We start from the raw sequence: 22,993 nt of genomic DNA, 5'->3' as shown, positions 1-22,993 counted from the left end.
TGCAGAAAATTAAGGATGAGCAATTCTCCACCAGTATTAGGAAAGCCTCTGTTTTTTGAAAGCCTTTGGACAGAGGGTCTGTAAGGAATGTCCTTCCAGGGTGGGTCACAGAGCAGTCACTTGCTACAGCAGAAAAACATATCTATCTTCATGATTTTGTGAGCAGAGCATTTATTTGCTCTGAATTCGGCAGATGGAGGGCTGTCCCAGAACATCAGGTATTAAGAAGACTTATTTCCATCTGGAATTTATTCCTGGCCCACAGCTCTCCTTGAATCTGATTGCCAAGCTAATATCACCCTTGGTTGAGAAGGTTGATTTGCCATCTCTCGTTAGAGCAGCTTCAATGCACCACCTACCTCCAGCCACTGAGGCTGTAGCAGGGCCAAGCTGTCCTGTTTTCAGAGGACACCTGACAAAATGAAGGATGGGAGGGCTGATAGTTTTCAGGAAATAGGGTGCCCCATTAAAACAGGTGCTCGGATGAAAATAAAGCAAGCCACAGCATCCTTTTCTCACTGTAAGGGCTGAAGGCTTTCTCTCACCTCATGCTGGAGCAGATCCTGTGTCAGGGGCCGGGTGGCTATCTCCTGTACCACCAGGTCGTTGTCCTTCTCATAGACACTGAAAGACAGAGTCACGGATTGGAGTCAGGCTATACAGTGCCCGCTGTGAGAAAGGACGGGGCTTGGCGCCCATCCCCAGACTTACTGGTAGAGCCGGACATTCGCCTTCTGCAGCTCATCTGCTTTCGCATCTGGGATGGCGTCTCGGAGCTCCCCGCGCCTCTCACCCAGCACCATCTTCATGATCTGCATGAGGTCTGGGGAGTCCTTCTCGTTGTCAATGATGCCGATTTGAGCGCGGCCGCCTCTTTCGCTGTCCCTGATGCTGCGAGCCAGCGCGAGACCCTGCAACAAGGATCACCAGGGGGTAAGTCCTGATCCAGACAGTGACTTCCACAAGCCTCAGACCTAGAGCAATGACTGAGCACCAATAGTCCAAGCCAGACGACCACAAGTCTCTGAAGTTTCTAGTGTCCTCCAAATTTAGCTATTAAAAAAAGGGATGTGCCTATAATGCCTACTTATTAACTAACTCTCAGGAAAATACTGCTTATTACAGTTGCTCCTGGTGCTTGCTCCCGCAGGGCACAGGCGCACGGTAGCCACAACAGGTGTTGCCTATGTGCGACTGCACATAAGCAGGTCCAATGATCTTCTGAGGTGGTCTGGGAGAGGGACGCACGCATGCTGAGGACAACGGGGATGGACGCTGAGGAGCTGCAGGACCCTGGGCGCCCCGTGGTGACATTTTACATTTAAATGTTTCAAGTATTCAAAAACAGGGGATGTTTTCTGCGAAAAAAGCAGCTAAGATGCCAAGCAACTAATTAGGCTGAAATCTCCATTTTCCATTGAATTCTTTCTTTCCATGACTCTTACTGCAATGATTTAAAAGGGTCCCCTCTTTGTTAGACCTAGGAAATGACCTGCTCGATCTCCAGGCCTGAGAACTATGGCCTGTTCCTCAGAGCAGGCTTCCCTCTACCTGCTCCCCCTCCTTTGTGTCCTGAGGGTTTCTTTGTCTTTTCTTCACCCTCCATTTGATTTTCTCCCCTCACCATCGTGTCCTGGAAAACTGCATTCCCTGTGAAGCTTCCCCCTCTCCTGGCTCATCAGGTGCCACCACATGAAGAGCAGACCCACCTGCCTTTTAATGTGTACAATGACTGGCTATGAGGTTGGCCATCAACTTTGCTGATGACACCTTGATAATATCTTGCTTTATTACATCTCTGTGTCTCGGTTCCTCTGTAAGGAAAATAAAGATAATGACACCTTTTCAAAAAGTGCCTTAAGAGCTATAGATCTGACCTAGCAGCTCCTGGGTTTCATGTTCCTGCTTGTCTCATACTGACCAAGCTGGAATTCCCTCTGATACTGCAAAAAAAAAATAAAAATTCATCTACCAATGGGGTAGCTACTGCAGCTAAAACTACTGGTGCTGCTGCTGCCTTTTAGTCCCATGTCATGCATACGGGGCACAGAGGGATGCAGATGGACCTCTCCAGAGGGAGCTGGATGCCTTTCTGGAGATGCAGCTATTGATGTGCCCACAGCTGCTCGTGAAACCCGAGCTGAGGCCAGCTCTGAATTTCCCTGGGCCTCTGATATCAGCAGATGGAGAAGTAGATGATTTGTCATGATTTCCTCTGTTCATCTGCGTGTTGGTCATTTTACTGACATTTTCACTGTGCAAACACTGAGCGCTGTTTCTCTGTTTTTCCCCCCTCCCAGCATCAAAAAATACCATTGGTAAACTGAGGGGTTTTTTCCTGTACTCACCCTGGATTTCTCAGCAATGCTGCAGTTGGGTCCGTTCCACTGAATCAGCACTTTCCCAAGGTCCAGCAAGAAAACATCACCCTTATTGAAACTGTCCCAGGAAAGCGCTACCTGTCACGAGGAAATGAAAGCATTTGGCAGATGGCGGGGGACAACAAGAGCTGCAGGAGACAAGGCACAGCCATTGCGAACTTGCCCCTGGGGATGTAAGAACTGGTCTGCAATGACACGCTCGTTTTTCTAGCACTCAGCTATTCACTGAGCCCAATGGCTTCTCTCATGGTAATACCAAACCCCTGAGCCAGGTCTTGAAACTGATGCTGTAGTGGAGCAGCATCTCTTGAGCAGAGATGAGCTATCTAGCAGGCAAAGCTGGTCGAAAAAAGGTGTAGGAGGAGAGGCAAGGAGATATGATTCGTAAGGAGAAAGGGCTCTTCTTCTTACCTCTGTGGCTGACACGTGCTTCTTCCCCTTGACATGAAGAAGACGCTTGATGTTGTACATATTAGTCTCCACATGCTTAAATCCTGAAGCCACTCCTCCCTTCTTGTAGCTGTTGTGTAGCAGGGAGTAAAGAGTTAGAGCTGGTTGGAAGATACCTTCCCCTTTATCTTCTGAGAACATCTCAAGCTTTTGGTGACAACTGAAAAATCTAGACCCAATATAATCTCAAAGTCCTAAAAATGGAATGTCAAATGCTGTGTTGCCTCACTCTACTGTTCATGGTCCCTGGTCAAACCATGACTCCTCACAGTGTCCATCTGCCTGTTATGGGTGTTGTGTTGCTGTTGTGATCTTGGGAGAAGGTGTGTAGATCAACAGGCAGGTGAGGGATGGCAATGGAAACATAACACAATCAAACAGAAAATCCTATTAACCATGTCAGTGGCATCTCAGAATTGAAATATTCCATAAACACTCAATTAAAAAATGAAACATATTTTGCAGAAAATGGACTTTTTGCTAAAATTTGGTTTTGTTCAAAATAGTTATTCTATTAAAAGTAGCTTAGATAGGAAATTGTTGCCATAAGCAGAACAAAATGCTATCGTAAACAGGTACAGGACATTGCTTTTCTCTCAGATTTAATCTATCAGTTTTGTTGTCCTTCCATCTTTGAACACAGACTTTGCAATAGCTGCTGTTAGCACTGCTGTGGCCTCACCGCATGATGCCATCCTCTCCTTTCCCTGCAACTTTGCAAGGAAGACACAATCACATCCTCAGAGGACACAGTCCCCAAAGGAATTCCCGGAGCCTTTTTAATGGCTTTTGAACAAGTCTAACACACTTCCAAGTATCCTAGACCATATTAGAAGACAGATCCAATGTTCATTCTTCAGGCCTTACGGTAATAATTGACATGATGTAATTGCCATTTGTGGGAAACAGATAATTGCTGAAATTTGTATAGTTTTTGCCATATGGGTAATATGTGTATTTTATCATAGCTTGTAAGAAGATTGACAAACATGGTCAGCTGTGTGAGTGATTCACAGTAATACAGACTTGTTTGGCCTAGTTGAATATATCCAAGAAGGACGCTCTGGTTACTAGTCCACCTGCCAAGTTGTGGAAAGAGCCTGCTTTAATTTCTCATTCTGCCTCAGACTTCCTGTTTGACCTTAGGCACGTGGTTTAGACCAAGATGATGTCTAACTCATACTGAGTTCACAGGCAGATCGGTTTCCAAATAGATTTCCAGACCTACACACTTTTGGAGGTCTGAATTCTAGTCCGTCATTGGCCCTTACTTACCTTTAAGATGAGGATAAAAGCACTTTTTTGTCTTGCAAAAGTCCTGAGGAAACTCATGAGAGGTTATAGAGATGCACAATACAGAGGTATCAAAAAACCAGGCTGGGATAGAGGGTATTAACCAAGGATGGGTTTTCATCTGAGTTTTCTTCAGCGGTTTAAAAGAAAGGCACTTAGGCTGTTTATTGCCAGTGAAGGTCCTCCTGGAAGACAGCCATTGGAGTCACCTTTGAAAGACCCAAAAGGGAACCACGACCACAGGGTTGTATTCAACCCAATTTTAGATGGCCAAAGTTTAGAGTCAAACTTTGCTTCCACTGCAGGAATATTTCTCCCAGTGTGAGCCAAATCGGCACTTCTTTTCAAGGTGGATATTAGTCTGAAGTGCTCTGAATGGGCATATTAATCTAAAGCATGTGGAGGAGAGGAAGGAAGACCTTAGGGTGAACAAAAGGGAGGTTAAGATGCATTTATAGCAAATATCTGGGAAAGCGACCAGTAGAACAGAATGACTCGGTTCCAGTCCCAATGCTTGTAACTAATTTTTTTCAAAAAGGGAAATTTTCCTTCTGAATGTTGACCAAATTCAGTGCTGATCCATGTTTTTCAGATATTTGAAAAGTTGATGGCTCTGAGAAGCACCATCCCTAGGGGTGTTTAAGAAACGTCTAGATGTGGCACTTCAGGGCATGCTCTAGTGGCAGAGATTGTAGGTTGTTTCGTTGGACTCGATGATCTCAAAGGTCCTTTCCAACCATGAAGATTCTATGATTCTATGGAGAGAAGCAGAGGGAACCCCAGGGGCCATGACCCAGCTCGTTGCGGGGTATTTTACGCTACTCACATAATGCCATTGCGGAAATAGCTTTGGAAGGTCTCAGACTCATGTCCCTGCACTTCCCGGTGCTGCACGGGGCTCCCCCTGAGCACATTGTCCATCTGGGTGACGTACATGGCCGCAGCACCTTGCTCATCCTGAGATGAGTCCTTGCCAATCCAGTAATGCAAATCCACAGTGGAGCCGCGAGAGGTTCTTTTGGTCTGGAAGAGGCAGGAAAGACAAGTCAGGATGAAGACATAGCCCATATGTGTGTTTCAAATAATATGACTGTCCAGGGAGACCTGGCAAAAACAAGTGACCATGGAGACCTTTCCCAGTTCTGCCTTTCTCCTGGGCATGGGGAGACAAGATGGAGCCTTAGGATACTCCCTGGGAGCTCAGCCCGGAGCCAGGGACCTGATTTGGGAGAACATTGCACTGAAGGATGTTTGTGTCTTCTGTGTTTTTATAACTCTTGCTATCAAGGAAAACTGAACACCCACGCGGTTACAAAAATTAATGCGCTCAACCTGTCCTACCTTTGTAGACTTTGATATTAAAACTTAAAGGAGACTCTTCTCATAGATCTCCTTTCTAAATGTAATGTACACTGCTATTTATTTGCCTGGATATACGATCCTTTCTTTCCCTTTCTCTTCCTCACATCACACTACGTAGTAACACAAACTGCCTCTGAATTCCTGCTGACTTGCAAAACAGACTTAACTCCAAATGAAGCCGAGCCTGTGTGTGCATGCTGTGATTCATCTTATTACAGAAAAACCCAATAGCCTAGAAAGAGGAGGCGAGCGATCTGAGAACAGGTGTGCTTATCGTTATGTGAGCTGTGCCAGTTATTTTTCAGCACCTACTGTGTTAAACCCTATCATGGACACCTGGGAAAGGTAATAAAAGCTCATTTTATAAACTGGATTTGACACTAAGCTCTGTTTATTTGCTTTGTGCAGCGATACCACAGCGAAACACGCTAGAAAAACTTGAATAAAATACAGCTCCGTTCCTCCAGGCACAGCTAATTAATTTGTTGCAAAAAACGCTCAATTTAATACGCTGTTATTGAAGATGATCAAAGTCCCATTGTTCTGTGGACTGCCTTTGTTTGGAGAGCCTCCAGTCAAGATGCAGAATGCAAAGATTGGTATTTTTACCCTCCCATCTGCAGGGCGGGGGGGAGGAGAGTAGTGGGCTGATTAAATGCTTTTCTACTTGGGGAAGCTACTGCAACATAAGCCGAGCGTCAAAATCTATAGTGGTATCTGGAGTCAACTGCTTGCAAGGACACCCATATTCTCCTCTAAGCATGTCTTTGGGTGGCCGCTACCAAACTGATTCGCCAAAAGCACTCAAAAAGTAGCTTAAAGGCATATGGATGGGGAATTAGAGCAGGAGACTCATTCTGTGTCGCTATCCCAGCCTGCTTTCCTGGATTCACGTACAGAGGATGTGCATTTGTTTATCATGGAATAATGGAGGCTCTGGTGTCTCTTGACTGATGAAGATGTTTGCAGGAGGGACGCTTAGACCCAGGAAGTGGGAAATGCTTCTGGTTTCCGCTGTATGGATGTTGTTTGATGCAATGGGGCTTGGGTTGCTCTATGCAGATGAAGAGATTTGGAACGAAGTCTGGGAGCTGAGTGCAATCATCCTCCCACAGAGCTTTGGGAACACAAGGCACTTTGTACAGCCCATATAGTAGAGTTGGTTCGCAGAAGTTCCTCATGCTTCTAGCTAGCTCGGGTTCAGCCTGTTGCAAGTAAGCCTAGACCAAATTGCATGGAGGTCTAGACAGATGAAGCGTCTTAATGGGGACATGAGAAGGGCTGCAGAGCCTCTGTGACACTGAATAAGTGGTACACCTTAACCCACGCCACCTGCTGTAAACAAGACCCTCCAGTCAACCACCCCTCACGCCCCCAGAAGACTCCCTTAAGTCATGCAAAGGTAGACCTTGATTTAGTTTCTCAGGAATGTACTGGTCATTTTGCCAAGTCTGGACATGATTCAGTTGATTAGAAAACAAATAATTTTAATGAATTACTAAGTTAACAGTTCCTCTGGAGTTCTAATTTACTAAACACAGTCTTATTGCAACAGCCACGTTAAATTCAGGTGCGTGATTAGATGGTGAATGCATACGCCCAACCACTTTTACCCACAGTGCTGCTCTCAGCAGTGAGGATACCCAGCGTCCAAGTCAGAGCTAAACAAAAAGGTTTGTTTTTGTTGCCTCCCAGGCAACAAGAGGGTTGCCTCCCCTCTCTTGCCTACCCCAGAGACCGATGCCTGCTATCCTTACTTACGTGCAGAACTATATAACAGTCCCCTTCAAAGAACGTCCCATAAGCCTTTTCAGGTACAGGAACCATCTTCATATTCTGTAAGGAAATGAGCGTTTGGGTCATTGCTCGAACTTCAGAGCCAGAAGCTGATGTGTGCGAAACAGGACGGCTGGGGTGCATGAAACACTAAGGTGACAAGCAGGGTTTGGAGGAGGAAGAACCAGGGCTGTGCTTCTATGCTAGGAAAAGCCACTTCTGGGGGAAATCCCGAAAGTACTAAGGGGTGAGAAGGGGCAAATGATAAATGATAATGCTCCTTGGACAGATTGACCAGTGTTTTTTAGTCTCCTTGCCCTTCTGCAATCGGGTAGCTCTACAGCAAGACGACCTGGAGGTCAGGCTGAAGTGCTCCAGAACTTGCTTTTGTAGGGAATTTCCCAGGGAGTGAGCACATCTCATCCTAGGTTCAGTTTTGGGGCACGGTTTTTACTCAGTACCTGCAAGTTCAAGGATAACTTTTGGAGCTTTGTTAGGATAACCACTTTGCCAGGGCTTCGTAGCAACTAGCAGTGCTGAGAAGAGACAGACTTGAGGAAACTGATATGTCCCTCCACCTCTCCAGACCCTAATTGCACACATCATCTGGTACAAATGCACAATTAACCAACCATGCCTGCCCAGCACAGGTGCCTGGATGCGCCACCCACCAGTACGCACACAGCTCCTGAGCTTGAATTGGCTCTGTGGTTCCCTGGAATTAGAGACACACATTCTTCTGGTGGCCTAACTTGTTTCCCAGCATACCAGCTTGACCCTTGTGAACCCGACACGTCTCTAATTACAGATCCTCTGGAAAGAAGCTTAGTACAGTGCTTTGGAGAGAAATGGAAAGGCAACAAACCTGTGATGTTTGGAACATAGCTGGGACTTGCAGAGGGCCACCACCACTTGGAGATGTGTTGGAGCCCCTTCCCACTGCTCCCCTGAGCAGACTCTGCACCTCAGGCTATGCCCCCTCTCATTGCAGGTTAATGTTCTTGGAGAATTGGGCCAGAAAAAGGCAGAATTGAGCACAGCCTGGCTCCAGTACAAAATCAAATACCACCACAAGCAGAAGGTGACCTTGCAGGTGGCAGTATCTCTCTTTGCAGTGATCCATTGATCAGAGTGGGAAAGACAAGGATGAAGTGCAAACAGACTCCATGGGATGCCTTTGCTGCAAAAATGGATGCTTCCCCATGGCAGCTGCTGGTATAGACTAAGGTTACCTATACATAAGCCCTCTTCTCGGTGAAACAGGGAACTAATTTCTGGTGTGCTAAAGCTGCCTTGCATTGGTTCCCAAAGTGGGTAAGAAAGCCTCCAGTGCTGGAGGAACAGGTTCTGTCCCACCACATTCATGTTTCCTTACTCAATATTATCCCTGTTTTACAGAGCAGGAAAACAAAGCAACAACACATTGAAAGTTGCATTGCCAGAGATTGGGTCTCCTGTTTCCCACTGCATCTTATCCGTAAGACCTTCTTTTCCCACCCAGACTACTTCAAGAATATCTCTTTCTTGAAACATACACACACACATAAACATTTGCAAAGGCCATATGCCATCATTGCCTCTTGTCATACCTCTATGCCCCATATCTGCAGTCCCAGCTTTCTCTCGATAGTTGGGAGATTTGTGTCACCGTCTGTCATCCTGCAGTCTGAGCTAGAAGGGAAAGGAAGAAGAAAAAACAAAATTACTATATAATTGGATACAACAGTAAGTGTGCTAGTCAGGTTGGTTCCTGTTGCCATCAGTCGAGGTTTAATACAGACAATCCACACCTTGAAGTGTCTCTCTCTGCTGACTACAAAGAGCACAGCTGTAGTTACCCACAGTTAGGTGGGATGAACTCCCCTTCGCAGGCTGTCCATGCTCATGGGGGGCCAAGCAAAGTGTGGGATCACAGCCCAGCAAAGACTGGATAGGATACCGTCGTTCTGGTGTGGGATTAGTTTTCCCCCATTTGAATAGGTGGAAAGGATTCACCAGGGTGCTGGCCCTGACATCAGTACTGCTTTGTTCCCACCATGGCACGAGGGGTGGCAGAGACAACAGTGGACCTCCAGGAGACCCATGCCCTCCTGGAGCAGCTGCTGCAGGTCAGGTCAGGTCAGGTCAGGCACCCTTGAGCACTAGGAGCCCAAGGAATGAAGCCCTTCCACTTCAGGGTGAGTTTCAGCTCTAAATTAAGACACCTGCCGGTATCTCAGGGCAGGGCACCAGGCTCTCAGCTCTGTAAAGGTCAATGGAGACATAACCAGTGCAGTGAGGAGGGCATATGGAGTGATCCACGGAGTGATCTTGGATGACCCAGATGTCTACTTTACACACAGAGCTCCCTAGGCTCTGTTGCCTGTATGGGGAAGAGGTAGGTTTCAGTTGCCCACACAAAGGTGTCTGGGGACATTTGAGATGGTTTTGGTATCTCCAGCTACCCCTCTGGTGAGTGAAGGTCTCCTATTTATCATACCTACCATCTGTGAAAAGGAAAAAGGACTACCCTTAGCTATGCTCCCTCTTCCTACTGCTTGGATAGCTGAGGTTTTGCTCAAGAAGCAACTTCTGAACCCAGCTTGTTTACAGGGCAACTCTCTGAAGCAAATCAAACCCAAAAACAACGTATGTGAAAACACTGGGTTATATCCTAGCAGAGCTGGCTGGCCCGTGGTGCATGGCAGGTGCCTCCTGAGCAGCTCGGCTCCGATGGAGTGGCCACGGGACAGATTGTGTTTGTGCAGGGGCAAGACCCATATCAGCCGTTCCCATATGAGTCAGTCTTGCTCACGAATCAAAGCCCAGCTCCGACAGAAAACACAGCTCACTGATTTCTGCGTTTTGCATTGATTTGCTCCACCAGTGTGCTCCCCTGATTTGCATTTGCTCATGACAGGCTGAACGATTGTACTACGTTAAAAAAACCAACAACAACAACTTGATTGACTGCATTTTCTTCTCTGTCTCTGGATGAAAAGGCTGCACTGATCGTAGGCCAGGGCCTGTCCTACACTCCTCTGCTCAGCTGTAGGAAACCGCCTACGAGAAGGAACGGTGCCATGGCTGCCTGAACTCGGCACAACAACTGAGCCACGACAAGATGAAAAATAAAAGAAGCTATCGCACAAAGCCATGGAAGAAGCTTCTTCTCAAGGAGGAAAAGAACACAGACAGGTGATCCCCTGCCAGAAGGCGTGTTTGTTGCTCATGTTAAGAGAGCATGGAGTCTTGTGCTGCACTTGGCATCACAAAGTCACAAGAAGCCATGGTCCTTCTCCTGAAGAGTTTGCACACTAAGTAAGAGTACAAAAATTGCTGTTCTAGGCAAGAACATTGTTCCATCCAGGTCTTCCACAGCCCAGAGCTGCCAGACTCTGTCTCCCTGCACAGGTGGTAGAGGTGCAAGTACCTCCAGGGGGTATTTTGGCTGTAGCCCCAACACCTCTGTGCTAACTGAGCAGGCGCCCACAGTCTGGCACCACTCAGTAGCAGGAGTCAGACATGCTCACTCCTTTCCGAACACAGATATATCAGAAGGACTGTGGAAGACTGAGTCCATGTGGCCTCATGTACCTATCAGGGGCACATTCATCAACCTTCATCTCCCTTTCGGTTCCTCCAGGTAACTTCCAGGCAAGGAAAGAAACAGCAAGGAGAAAAAAACCCCCAAATTTCATCTCAATTCCCAGAAAGGTAATTGAGACCCACACAGATTAACAGACAGATCCAGGAAGATATTTCAGTGCCTACAGAGGAGCTAGATGCTTTTCTGAATGGGGTCCTGACTCACCTACTGTGAAGTCCATGGCTATCAGAAACTGAAGCCAGAAAAAGATCCCAGTTCAGATCTTTAACCAAAAGACCTTTCCTTTATTTTTAATATGGCATTTGGAAAGTCCCTATCAAATTAAAAAAAAAAAAACACAAATGAAGCTGCCTTCCTTCAGCTATCTTTTTAATTTATTTACGGTTTTTCCTTCCAGCGTCAAAACAGGAACAACCTGAAAACAAAGCCAATTAAAGATGTTTGTATGCGAGGGAGAATTCGGGGTGGGGGGGGATGAAGCTTTTTAGCACAAGTGACACTGCTCCCCGTGGAAGCCAGCAGGCGTCTTGCTCTGCTGCTAACAGCGCAGGAAACCGGCAGCTGGCCAGCTGTGAGACACAGCTGGCTCCTGCGTCTCCCAGCATCCCAACCTCTGCAGTCGGGAAAGTTAACCCAAAGGATGCTGAGATTCCTCCACATGCAGACAGCTGTGTTGGACAAAACCCTCTGAAAGCCAGCAACGCTCTACCGATTCCCACCCAAACCTCTTTGACTCGAATCGGGGATCTTGGATCTCCTGGGGGTCCTTTCTCCATCTCAAACTCGCCTGTTTGCACCGGTCCCCGCTTTTCTGGGAAATGCTGTCCCTCCCTTCCTCATTAGTCATTAAAATGGGGGAAGTCTGAAGCACAGACAAGGTTGGCTGTTTCTTTGGACTCCAGCTTCTTTCGGCTGGTGGCCAAGTTAGAAATAATAGGAATATGACTTATATAATCAGACAGCTCATTTCATTAATGATTTAATGTGGGTTTTTAATCAGATGATCCCATAATTCAACTCCTGCCCAGACACAAAATCCAGTATTTATGGAGTGAAAACTTCCCATCTGTGCTGAAATTAGGAAAGGCAGAAACTTTTCTAATTTAAAAAGAAGAAAAAAAGGGATCTTAAGAGGCTTTGGGTTCACTGTGGGGTTTAAACAGCAGTGTCTGGGTCAGTTCCTATCTAAATCAAACCAGTTTTGCCCAGCGCCAGGTGAAAGACAAATTGGCAAGAAGCATGAGTCAACTGCCTCTGGGACAGGGATTCATCGGATAAAAAAACCTGGTTATGGGGATGGATGTTTGCTTCCTTGTACAGACACAGCTTTACCTGTGAAGGGGGAAGAGAGGCACTAAAGCAGCTGTAGCTCCCCTCTTTACCCCCACATTAATAACTTACAACTACCCATTTTCCACCTCCAAGGCCAACTAACCCATTTTCCACCATTTCCAGGGACTCTTACAACCATGGAAAGAGGAGACAAGTTCACACCAAGAGTGCAGGCTGAGGTGGCCACTGCATAGCAAAGACAACTGCCGGCTTGGAGCTGCTCTGCTGGGACATCACCACTCGGTTGAGACACTATAAATTAAACTGCAACGAGCAAATGCTGCTGTTGAGTGAGGGCAGAGGACCTGAAAACCCAACGTTGGTGGCTGGTCTCTTGGCTGAATGTCACAGCCAGGGCAACCTGGAGCCTCCAGAGGTAAAAGCAAAGCCTTCCCTAACGCGACCTCAGTAACAAAGCTGGTAGGTGAGGGCAGATGGGTCTCTGGCCCCGTCACGCGCTGCCAGAATCACAGCAACACTCCTCCTTGCTAAATATGATCCCCATCCCCTCTCCAACCAGCACAGTGTGGGGAAAAGCTTTGCCTTCAGGAAGGACTAGATGACTAATCAAGTGTCAAGGTCACTCCCAAGATTGGTTAATGAGTAACAGTTGGGGTGGAAGTGCCAGCAATCACTACTTCGTTTTGATCAACCTGGTACGTGTTGAGAAAGCAGACCTCGCAGGACGTTTCTTCAGGCAGACTCGGGCTGTTTGGGTGGGGAGGGAAAATAAGGACTCAGAAGGGGGATAGGAGAGAATTTCAAACTCACGGGGTTTGTTCTGAATTGAGCCTGATTTGGCTTGTCTGGGGTTTGGCGGCACGCTTACTCGGCTGTAGTCACGGTAATAAAAAAAAAAAACCCAGTGAAATGACTAATGCTCTGTACAGCTTCGGGAAAATAGGAAGCAGCTGTGGCTCCAGCCTTTCCAGGCTGAAAGGCCTAATTATTGGGAATACTTGGACTGGCATTAGATGAGGTAAACCAGGGCTGTTGAATTGCTTTCATTGTCTCCATCATAGCCGGGCATCTGGGCCCAAGTAGGTGCCATTTTCTGTTTGCACAGAGGACAGCAGTTAACTCTTGTTTTGCCCGGAGGAATGAAATTCAGCGTTGAGTTGCCCTGGGGCCTGGGACCGCTGCTTTGAACAATGCCTGTCCCTGGCGAGTGACTGCCCAGAAGTACAGCACTCAACCGATATAAGTTGTCTTCTATTTTCCTGTTGCAGGAGGAGAAGAAGAGGCTTTTATCAACATTAGAACAGGCTGCCCAGGGAAGTGGTGAAATCACCATCCCTGGAGGTATTTAAAAGGCAATTAGATGCGATGCTGATGGACATGGTTTAGCAGTGGTTTTGGCAGTGTTAGGTTGATGGTTGGACTGGATGCTCTGAAAGGTCCCTTCCAACCTAGACAATTCTATAATTCTATGATGCTATCTCACATGGAAACGACGGGTAGAGAGGTCCAGGACGGGGGCTTGTCTTCTCTCTTATGTCACACGCTCAGGCACATAATATCCTCCTCCAATTTTCTGGCAGGTAGGCAAAGTTTGCATAAGTGAGAGCACCTGTGACATACATCTCCATATGTGTATGAGTGTGTTGGTGACAGCTCCTGTCCTCTTGCACGATCACAGGAAGGGTTGCAATCAGAGAAGCTGAATCACATTACCCATGTAGGATGTGCTGGGATGCAGTCATGAAGTAGGGAATGGGATATGGGCTTTTGGGGAGTGGCAAAGGAGGAAGAAGTACAGCTCGGCTCACCTCCTCCTCCCCAGGTCCCGTGAGGTTCAGGTTCAGGAGCTCGGTGTGGCCAGCGTGCTGAGGAGAGGGCTCTGCACAGACACGCACGGCTGACCACAGAGAGCACTTCAGCCTTCTTGGAAAGAGCTGTTGCCTGGCAGCTAAAATTACATAAAACAGGCCTTGAAATAAGATGCTATTTCTGATCACGGTGGGCAATTAAATATTGGAACGGCTTATTAGGGAAGCTGGCAGGCTCGCCTTTACTTAATGTCTTTGAAATGAGATGGCTAAATGGCCAGGGTGTGCTCTCTGGGCTTGGCTCCCTGGGGGTCCACGACCGTGAGACCCTGCTCAGGTGCTGTGCTTTCAGCAAGCTGTGCCTTCCCATCGGTTTGGCATTAAGGCAATAACAGGGATTGATCCTCCTGCTTCAGGGCTGCACTGAGCCATCTCCATAGGTCAGAAAAGATGCCCTATCCATGCTACCAAATCATCTGTGTGGATCATGAAAGGAGTTGAAGGGCTTTTTTAGTCTTCTCTTAAGTGGAGATGGATCAAAACTTGAGATGGGGCATTAGACAAGACGAACGAAGATTGTGCAGAAGCTTCTTGCTCACTTTCTCAGGGTCAATGGCTCTGGAGCTAGGAAGGGACTTCGCTGGGTTCAGATGGTCAGGTTTTCCCTTTCTCCACGAATGGCTGCCAGGGGTCATCAGATCATGTCTCGTCCAAACAGCTACCTGCCATCACAAGAAGCTGGTCGTTTCTGTTCTTTGTTCATGGGGCAAGGGCTGGGATGCTGAGGACTGAGATGCTGAAGTCTGTTCAGTGTCATTGTGAGTGAAGACTTAAGGGCCTGGGGTGAAGAGAATCATTGAGATGACTTTATGTTCTTGATAGCCTCTCAAACTGGACGTGCTCTATACCCCAGGGGAGGTTTGAATTCCCTGTTCAGTAAATTTGAAGGACGCACAAACCTGGCTCCACCTAGTCAAGTCATTTCTCAGGTTCTGCATGAGCAATAACCAGTTTGCCCTGCCTGACAAAAGCCGACCAGTCTCCCCAGGACCCCGTTGCTGTCTCTCCCTTGAATCCTGCAAATTTACCCCATCTCCAACCACCATCCCAGGCATTGTCAAGAGGAGAACTTCAGCTTAGTGTGTCTTCCTGCAACCTGTGTCTTCACCCTCTGTCCATTTCTAGCATTTCTGACTTAGTAGCGTATACAGAGTCTTTCCGAGAAACCCATGGGTGCTGAGAGCCTTTACCTTTCAGCCCCTTGTGGGACATGCAGAAGGGCTTTAATTCTCCAAACCTACCATTGCTTCTTACTTAAAAAGGAAGGAGCACAAGGAAATACCAGGTTACTGGGAAATAACCACCCTCCCAGTCGCAACAGCCCTCATTCTGTACCTCCTCTGTCTCTTCAAATTCCTCAGAGAACATCTGATTTAGAAGGGCAGGCAGCTCATGATTTATCTCCTCTGATTTAGACTAGTCCCTGCAGCTGCCTCATTTCCACCTGCCATAAATTCTAGCTCAACACCTCGCTCCATCCAGAAAATCTTGCTCATCTCTCTACACCTCTCTTTATGACCTCCTATGTCCTTCCTATTTATCTCACTGCTGGTAGCTTTCCAGCAGTCTGATCTTCAAGCAGATGGTCTTGGGAAACTGATTTGTAGGAGCAGATTTTCCCCAAACTGCTGCTATTTCTGAATCCTCCCTCTAAAATTTTCACAACTGACTGTTTTTCCTGGGAACGGTCGAGCTGTATTGTCCCAGCAAAGTTCTCAACAACCTCAGAACAATGTACTGACAATTAATTCGGAACGCCTGAATGCCAACCCCAACGCCCAAGCCGCGCAGTCTGAGTTTCCACATCCGTCAGGCTGGATGCAGAGCCCGGTGCTCAGCGGTGACTGGCGCTGGGGAAGGGAGAGAAAGCTGGCTGAACGCGGAGGCTGGCAGTCCTTGCCTGGGTGTCCTACAGAGAAGGTCAGAGCACCCACGCAGCTCCCGACTGACTCTTTTCCCGGGAAGTCCTTCTTCCCCGGGATGTCTTTGAAAGCAGCAGGCTCTCCCAGGCAGGTAGCATCTCTGCGGGGTGAGGGCAGCCCTATTAGACTCACAGCTTTCAGAAGCAGCAGAGGAGTCTGAGCTGCAGTAACTTCCCCCTGAGATCAGTCCCAGTGACCGATAACAAGCTCTGTTGACGCAAACTCACCTCTCTCATAGGCTCCGTGAGAGAAAAAACAGCGGCACAAGAAGCTGCTAAAACCCTTGCAGCAGCGTTGCCCCTGGGGTGGTGCCAGCTGCATTATTTTCAAATAATAAAATGCAGCTTGGCGCACACCAACTTCAGAGGTATCCATTCCACCTCCGGCTCCTCGTCGGGAGGTTATTGAGTCAGGAACGGCACAGAGCCGTCCCAAGGGAAAGGCGAGCATCTAGTTTGCCAATTCATTACGAACAAATCTCTCCTTTCTTTCAGCTCTTTCTGCCCTGGTGAAAGGGAGAGATCGCTGGCTCGGGACCAGCACTGTGTCCGAAGGCAGGGCTGCGTGCCACCGTGATGGCAGGAGATGGACGTAGAAGGAAAACAAAGCTGAAGCCATTTTAATTCCTCGTCCTCATTTCCAGTGAACTGGTTCAGGTTAGAAACATTCTCAGAAACTAACTTGTAATTACTCACCACCTCCAGGAAAAGATCCAGGAAAAAAACGTTACGATCCTCTCCCACATCAGCATTTTAACAGACCACTATTTAACTTCATGACTGCAGGTAAGTAAAACCAGAGCTGAGACATCAGAGTGGAGAGCCTGCGTGCCTGGTCACGGGTACAAGAGCTGTCTGAGCCCTGGGGAGCACCTGCCCTTCAGAAGCTTACAGGAAGGATGCGACAGCTGGAGGTTGAGGAGAGACCCTCGAAAGAAGGCATTTTCCCACCTGAAACCGGGGAAAGCCCACTGCTTCCTATGGAGGGTTAAAAGAGCCTGGAGCAAGGCTAGGAGAGGGGGGTCAGAGGCTGGGATTCAACGACCCTCACTCAGGCGTCTTAGTTTTAGGTGGTTAAGTCTGAGGAGGACTCTCCCTGGGTGGATCCCCTCATCCTGATGATGGGTCTATGGGTGACTCTTGGTCAGGAAGGACTTCCTCTCCCCGTGGCCTATGGGGTAACCCACTGGGTGGAGAGCCCAGCTTGCCACGCTGCCCTTCACCTCTCAGACCGTGGGAGCTCAGTCTCATCCACCGTGCCCCGAGACCCTGCTTGCCAGATCCGTCGCCATGAAACAAGGCAAATACCACAAATAAACCACAGCGAAACCCAAACACCAGTGCCCACCTGGCCCATCCTTCTCAAAAAACAAGTCTAAGATTTATGATTTTTGCTACTGCATATAACAGCTTTATATTTATTGTAAGAACGTGTGCATGCATATATATGCACACATGTATAAGATAAAGAGGATGTTTTCCCTGGTCCTCTGTTTCACCAGTGCAGCTGAGTAAGCCCTTGCTAATTCAACTTTTTCTCGTGGTGATGGAGCAGGGGTGTTGGTCTGGGTCCACTCAGACCACTGGAGAACCAGTTCCCACGGCATTGGCTTCCCAATGGAAAGCATTGAGGTTAATATTGGCTATCAAAAGGAAGGGACCGTTCCAGTTTTGCTCCAATTCAGACTTGTACCACATCAAACTTGGGAAGAGAAACCCAAGACTTCTGGAAAAAAACAGGTTTGCATTTCGGATTCCAAATGAAACGACCTGGACCTAAGGATGGTGATCCACAGGGGACTCCGCATTTCCACCGCTGGGCCAGTGAAATGCAACAGATTTATTCAGGGGGAACGTTTGTTTCTCGAGCTGCAAAGGAAAGCTCGCTTTTTGTGTATGTTGGCTGACACACTTCTGCTGAAAGACACCTAAATTGTGTCAAAACAAGTAAGTACCAACCAACCCAACCCAGGCTTCCACTGGGACAGGGTGCTGAGCCAAGGTATGAGTTGCCTTATATGAGCTTTAAGGTCTTTGAAACAGAACTAGACCTTCATGGGGTCTTCTCTCAAGGGAACAGCAGCAACACACGTCTTTTTGGTAGCAGTCACCCATACTAGTGTTATCCTCTAGGCTTGCGTTCAGCACGACATACGTGGTGTGTTTGTCACCGATTCATCCAGCCCTTCCGACCCAGGGTGGGCTGCGAGGTCACTCTTGGTTCTCCTGTGACTTTGTGGGTGCTGCTCAGTCTCCACCTGCCTCCCTTCACTTTAAGTGATGGCTCCTTGAGGAGCACCATCCCACCCTCAAGAGACACCCGTGGTTGTGTCTCCTTCCTGAGACGGCTTTCGGTGGCTATTCTCTGTTGTGGTAGGAAAGGGATCCGGGGAGACAACGGAGGCAGATGGAGATGGGGTGGATTACTGGGAATGAAGGGCAGAGGGACATGGGGCAATGAGGAGGTGTAACTTCACCCCTGTGGTGTCACGTGCTATATGATGGATGGTGTCGGTGCACCACGACTTTGTGAGCTAAACCCTGTGCTGCCCAGCTCTGGGGCTTCTGAGCACAGCTCCCCGCTGACACGGCACAGCACAGAGCAAAGCCCTAGCCCACGGGGCCGTGCGTCTGGCACCCGCCTGGCATAAAAACTGAAACCCAGCCCACGCAGGACCACGGCATGCAAACGCGAGGAGAACGTGCAATCCCCTCTTGGCAGAAACGAAGGCCAGCTTTGAGAGAGAAGCACGTCAGCTGCGCAAAGCCAAATGAATAAAACATCCCAGCAAATACTGCAAACAGCTTTAGAAAGAGTCATTCATCCGGGACCGCCTTTTGCACCCGGAGCTGCCAATGGGACTTTTGTCTGAGCACAGGGAAAGGATTCAGGCGTCTGAAAGACTGGGATGGGTGGGATTTGCTCAGACCCAGACAGCTATTTCATAGAAAGCAACAAGTACAACAATTTAGGCTCTAGCACCCTCCCAAAGGGAAGGTGGGTATCTAGATAGTCTCCATCACCCAAAAAAAAAGAAGATAATTTCTAGCGCTGCCTGTTTCTTACCCTTTTCAGCTGTTTTTGTAAGAATGGTTTTAAATAAAGGCCCATCCAGAAACCTATTCTTTCATCCCCGGGCATGGCAACAGGACATTTTTAGGTGGGAGAGGTCGGTGGCTCTGAATAGCTCATTGCACGGGAACTGCCCAGGATGGAGGTCAACCATGCAATTTAGCATCCCCTATGTCTCCTGTCTTTGACGTGGATATAAGGTAATAACAAGTTTCAGTGTTGCTCTAACCAGCACTGCCTCAGATAAGCACGAATAGGCTCAGATAGAGACAGACAACAAGAGGTAGGATTCCTTTTACAAGCAGAGGTCCCTGGAATCCAAGACAACTGAAGAAAATGCACAACATCTGATGTTGGAAAATAACTTTACATCTCTGAGGACTTTTTGGACTGACGGATGCCAAAGGCTTAGCGACAATATTGACCCTTTCCTGCATTCCTTTTACACCGAGAATGGGTGGAAATGTATAAACGTCCAGGATAAATTATAATTAGGCCCATTTCCAGGGTTGTATTATGTGGAAAGGGAGAGCATGAGAAGAGAGGTTTTAATGAGTCATAGGAGCATGTATCTCCTTGTGACTGTACTATCTGTTTCTCTGAGGGGCCAACAGAAGTTGCAGAATGTGTGTGAATAAACAAAGAGCTGCAGCAGAGACATTTTGGGTGTGGTGTGTCCACATTGGAGCCCTTCCTTGTGCAGTTGGACGTTTCATGCACAGAGAGCCCGACCCGTGGATTCGTGTCAGTCCCAGAGCAAATTTCAGAAGGCTGCAAAAGAGCCCATTCCCTGTGATGAAGGATGAGCCTTGAGGAGGGGTGGTGGTGGCACGTATATTCCTCAGGAGCAGCTAAAATGGAGCTGGGCCGCTAGCACAAAGGTATCACCGAGGCTTTTTCTGTGCCCCGAGCCCCCCTTCGCTGCACAGGGCATTTCAGGGTTCTGCTTCCAAGTGGGCTACCATATATTTAGCTCTATTAAAATTGATGGAAGACTTTTGGTCCAGTAAGACGTGCCCGGCACAGAACAAAGCCCCCGCATCTTCCAAGCATGGGGCAGGTGACTGAGCTGGTCTCCTGCTCGCCTGGGGAGGAATGACAGCAGCGTGGGTGTTGCTGGAGGAGCAGCCTGCATGACAGATCTAGCCTGAAGTCAGAGTTCATGGTGCATCTCCTCCATGTCACATGTCCCACACATCCCCGGGGGGTCCAGAGCAGGAAAGGTACTTTTAAAGTCCAGGAAAGCTTGTGCAGCTCCATGGAAAAGATCAGGAGACAGCATGAGGATCTTCAGCATATTTGGCTATGCAAGAGCAGGGATTTATTGTCTCAGCATAACCACAGCCCGAGGACACAGGGGAAGGCAGGAAACCAGGGTGACACCGCTTGTGGCCATGGCATGAAACCTTTGCTCCCTGCTGGGAGACCTTGGCAACCATTGCCACAAAGTCATAATGGTTGGACTCCATGACCTGAAGGGTCCCTTCCAACCTAGACAATTCTATGACTCTAAAGTCCTGCCTAGGAAATAACGTCATGAGACCTACATGTCCGCCGGTGGGAAGGGAGCTGGAGGAGGAAAAGGTCAGCCTGTCCATGCAGGGAGGAGGAGGGGAGGCTCACCTGGCTCTGCTAGGAGGAAGGTGAGGGAAGAAGGTAAGGGCTTTCCCGATCTGCATGACGCTGGCTGAAGCCCATCCTTGCCTTTCCTTCCACCCGGCATCTGAGCCCACGCAGCAGGGAATGGTAATACTCCACCGAAAAGGAAGGCCGATGCTCTCTGATTGTCTAATCTCTATTTTGCAGGCTCTAATCTGCCCGTTTAGCAGCGGTGTGTAAAGAGCACCTGGGTGATTCACCCTCCAAGCGCTGCTCTTGTGGGGCCAGTTTGCTTCAGCTGCTCTAACCTTTGTTTACATCTGTGCCGGGGTAGCCTTGAATAAGCGCAAACCTCCCACAGGCACTAATTCATATCAGTTCTCCTTTGTGTTAAATATTTATGTTGTTAAAAGGCACGCCTAAGAAAAATACTGGCAAGTACGCCTGCAGCTCAACTCCATTACAACTCAATTTTATCTCAGTGCAATTTGCATCTCAAACGAAGGGGATGAGAAAACACGCTGTGCTTACAGAGCAAAACAGCCCAGGAGTTCATCCATGAGCAGATCGATCGATTAGATGACAACCAGACCTATCGATGAGAACTTGCAACGACTTTTCATTGCTGCCTGGACCCATAACAGCACTGCAAAGACAGGCGAGCTTTAAGCAAATCCCCACAGCAGCAAAGGGTAAAACAAACCAGGCCCAACCAAAGTGCCGTTAATTGCTTGTTGTGCGAAATCAAAGCCAGTCTCTGTGGAGAGCTAAACGAAAAGCATGTGTCCTCCAAACTGAATCGCAAACCGGCCGGGTTCTTGGGGAGCTGAGACAGCTGCTGGTTCCAACCCTGAATGGTGCTCATCAAGAGGGGTTAATAACACCCAAATGGTGCTAATTGGGATGGGCTCATTGCTTTCAGTAAAGACATCCCGGCTTACACCAGGTGAGCGATTTAAAAAAAAAACAAACATGAAATCTATTAATTTTTTTGTTGTTTTTTTTTTTTTTTGCTATCCCACAGAACAAAAGTCATCAAAGAGTTCTGGCCTTTAGAAATAAAACCCAGCGGGGTGCAGGGGAGCTGCTTACCTTGCTGGGAAGTGTCCTCGCAGGTCTCCCTTCGCCGCCGAACCCGGCACTTTCTCTCCTCTTGGGTGAGCTGGTTTCAAGGCACTTTTGTTTGCTGTTCTGCTACCTTGTCAGCCCGGGAACAGCAGCGTTCGGTAATTCAATCCTCTACTTAACCGCAGAGACACTCCTACTCGGAGATCACACCCATTCCCAGGCTCACGGAGGGACAAAGAAGGAGCCGGTGTGAGAGAGTTTCAACCAACTCGCTGTTTGCATCAAATACCCACCAGCCCTGCATTCACCGAGCAATAATGATTAAGTGCTGCTTTAATTAGAAACCTGTTCAGTCCTGATTTAAAAGGGCAGGGGAGGGTGGTTTTATTCCCCCACGACTTTTCTCTATCTATCTCCACTGGACAAAGCGAGGTGTGGTGCTGCTCAGTGCCACGCTCACGCTTGGGCCCGAGGGTCCCACCTCCAGTCGCTGGCTCCAGCTGTCCCGAATTTTGGCGCAGTCGGTCTGAGGGGAGCGATGCTTGGGGCAGACAGCCTGCTCCCGTGCTCCCCGTGACGCCGAGCCAGGTCTCCCCGTGCAGCCCAGGGCAATGGGGAGCCGGGCTGACGGTTGCCGTCAGGATTTCTGGCTGAAACAAGGACGTAACGGAGCACTGGGGCGTGCAACCGAGCTGCCCTCCCAGGAGATAAGTAATGATAAACCAGAAAAGCCCAGCGAAGCTGGCAGTGTTTGCTGTAGCCACCTTCTGCAGCGCAAAGCTGTGTCTGGGGATACGTTTGTTAAGAAAAAAGTGTATGCAAAGGGCGGCTGTAATATGCAGCTACCCCCTCTGGAAGCTGCCCCGATGCCATTGGCAGTGGGTGACCTAAGACAAACCATCTCCGCTCAGTCCCAGCTGCTCCTGCCTGGCATCTGCATGGTGCTGCTGGTGGAGGGAACGTCCCTGGCTGGAGAGTGGCGGAGGCAACATGTCTTACACTGTTGTCACCGGTCACCTCTGCCTTTGGGGGATCCAGGACTGCGTCCAGCTGTGTTTTGAATATCTCCAAGGATGGACACTACACGACCTCTCTGGACTGCGAACCGTCCAAGTCCTTCCCTTCCTACGCATCAAGCTTCTCTTGCCATTTCCTTGGTTCTTTACATTAACCCACACAAACTGAAAATAGATATGGATCAGCTCATCAGTTAAACCAGGTGTCAGAACAGGTTTGAACCAACAGTCTCCACAGACCTAGTCATTGACCCCAAGGGACATCTAATGGGAAGAGTGCCCAAAAAACTCATGATGTTAGCTA

The 22,993-nt window shown here is 48.4% G+C and overlaps 1 protein-coding gene across 1 annotated transcript in view; it reads right to left on the bottom strand.

Moving 5' to 3' along the window:
* Positions 1-21,836, bottom strand: part of VILL (villin like) — a 37,463-nt gene extending 15,627 nt beyond the window's left edge. Inside the window, exons 1-8 of the mRNA XM_074574008.1 lie at positions 21,698-21,836; positions 8,852-8,933; positions 7,248-7,322; positions 4,951-5,147; positions 2,793-2,901; positions 2,349-2,459; positions 712-911; positions 546-624 (exon numbers count right to left, since the gene is read on the bottom strand). Of these exons, the coding sequence (XP_074430109.1) occupies positions 546-624; positions 712-911; positions 2,349-2,459; positions 2,793-2,901; positions 4,951-5,147; positions 7,248-7,322; positions 8,852-8,920 (840 nt within the window). The 5' untranslated portion in view covers positions 8,921-8,933; positions 21,698-21,836. The remainder of the gene's footprint in view (positions 1-545; positions 625-711; positions 912-2,348; positions 2,460-2,792; positions 2,902-4,950; positions 5,148-7,247; positions 7,323-8,851; positions 8,934-21,697) is intronic.
* Positions 21,837-22,993: the final 1,157 nt, after the last annotated feature.

The sequence above is a fragment of the Larus michahellis genome, chromosome 2, assembly GCF_964199755.1.
Source record: "Larus michahellis chromosome 2, bLarMic1.1, whole genome shotgun sequence".
Taxonomy (NCBI): Eukaryota; Metazoa; Chordata; class Aves; order Charadriiformes; family Laridae; genus Larus; species Larus michahellis.
This window is presented reverse-complemented; position numbering and strand designations above follow the sequence as displayed.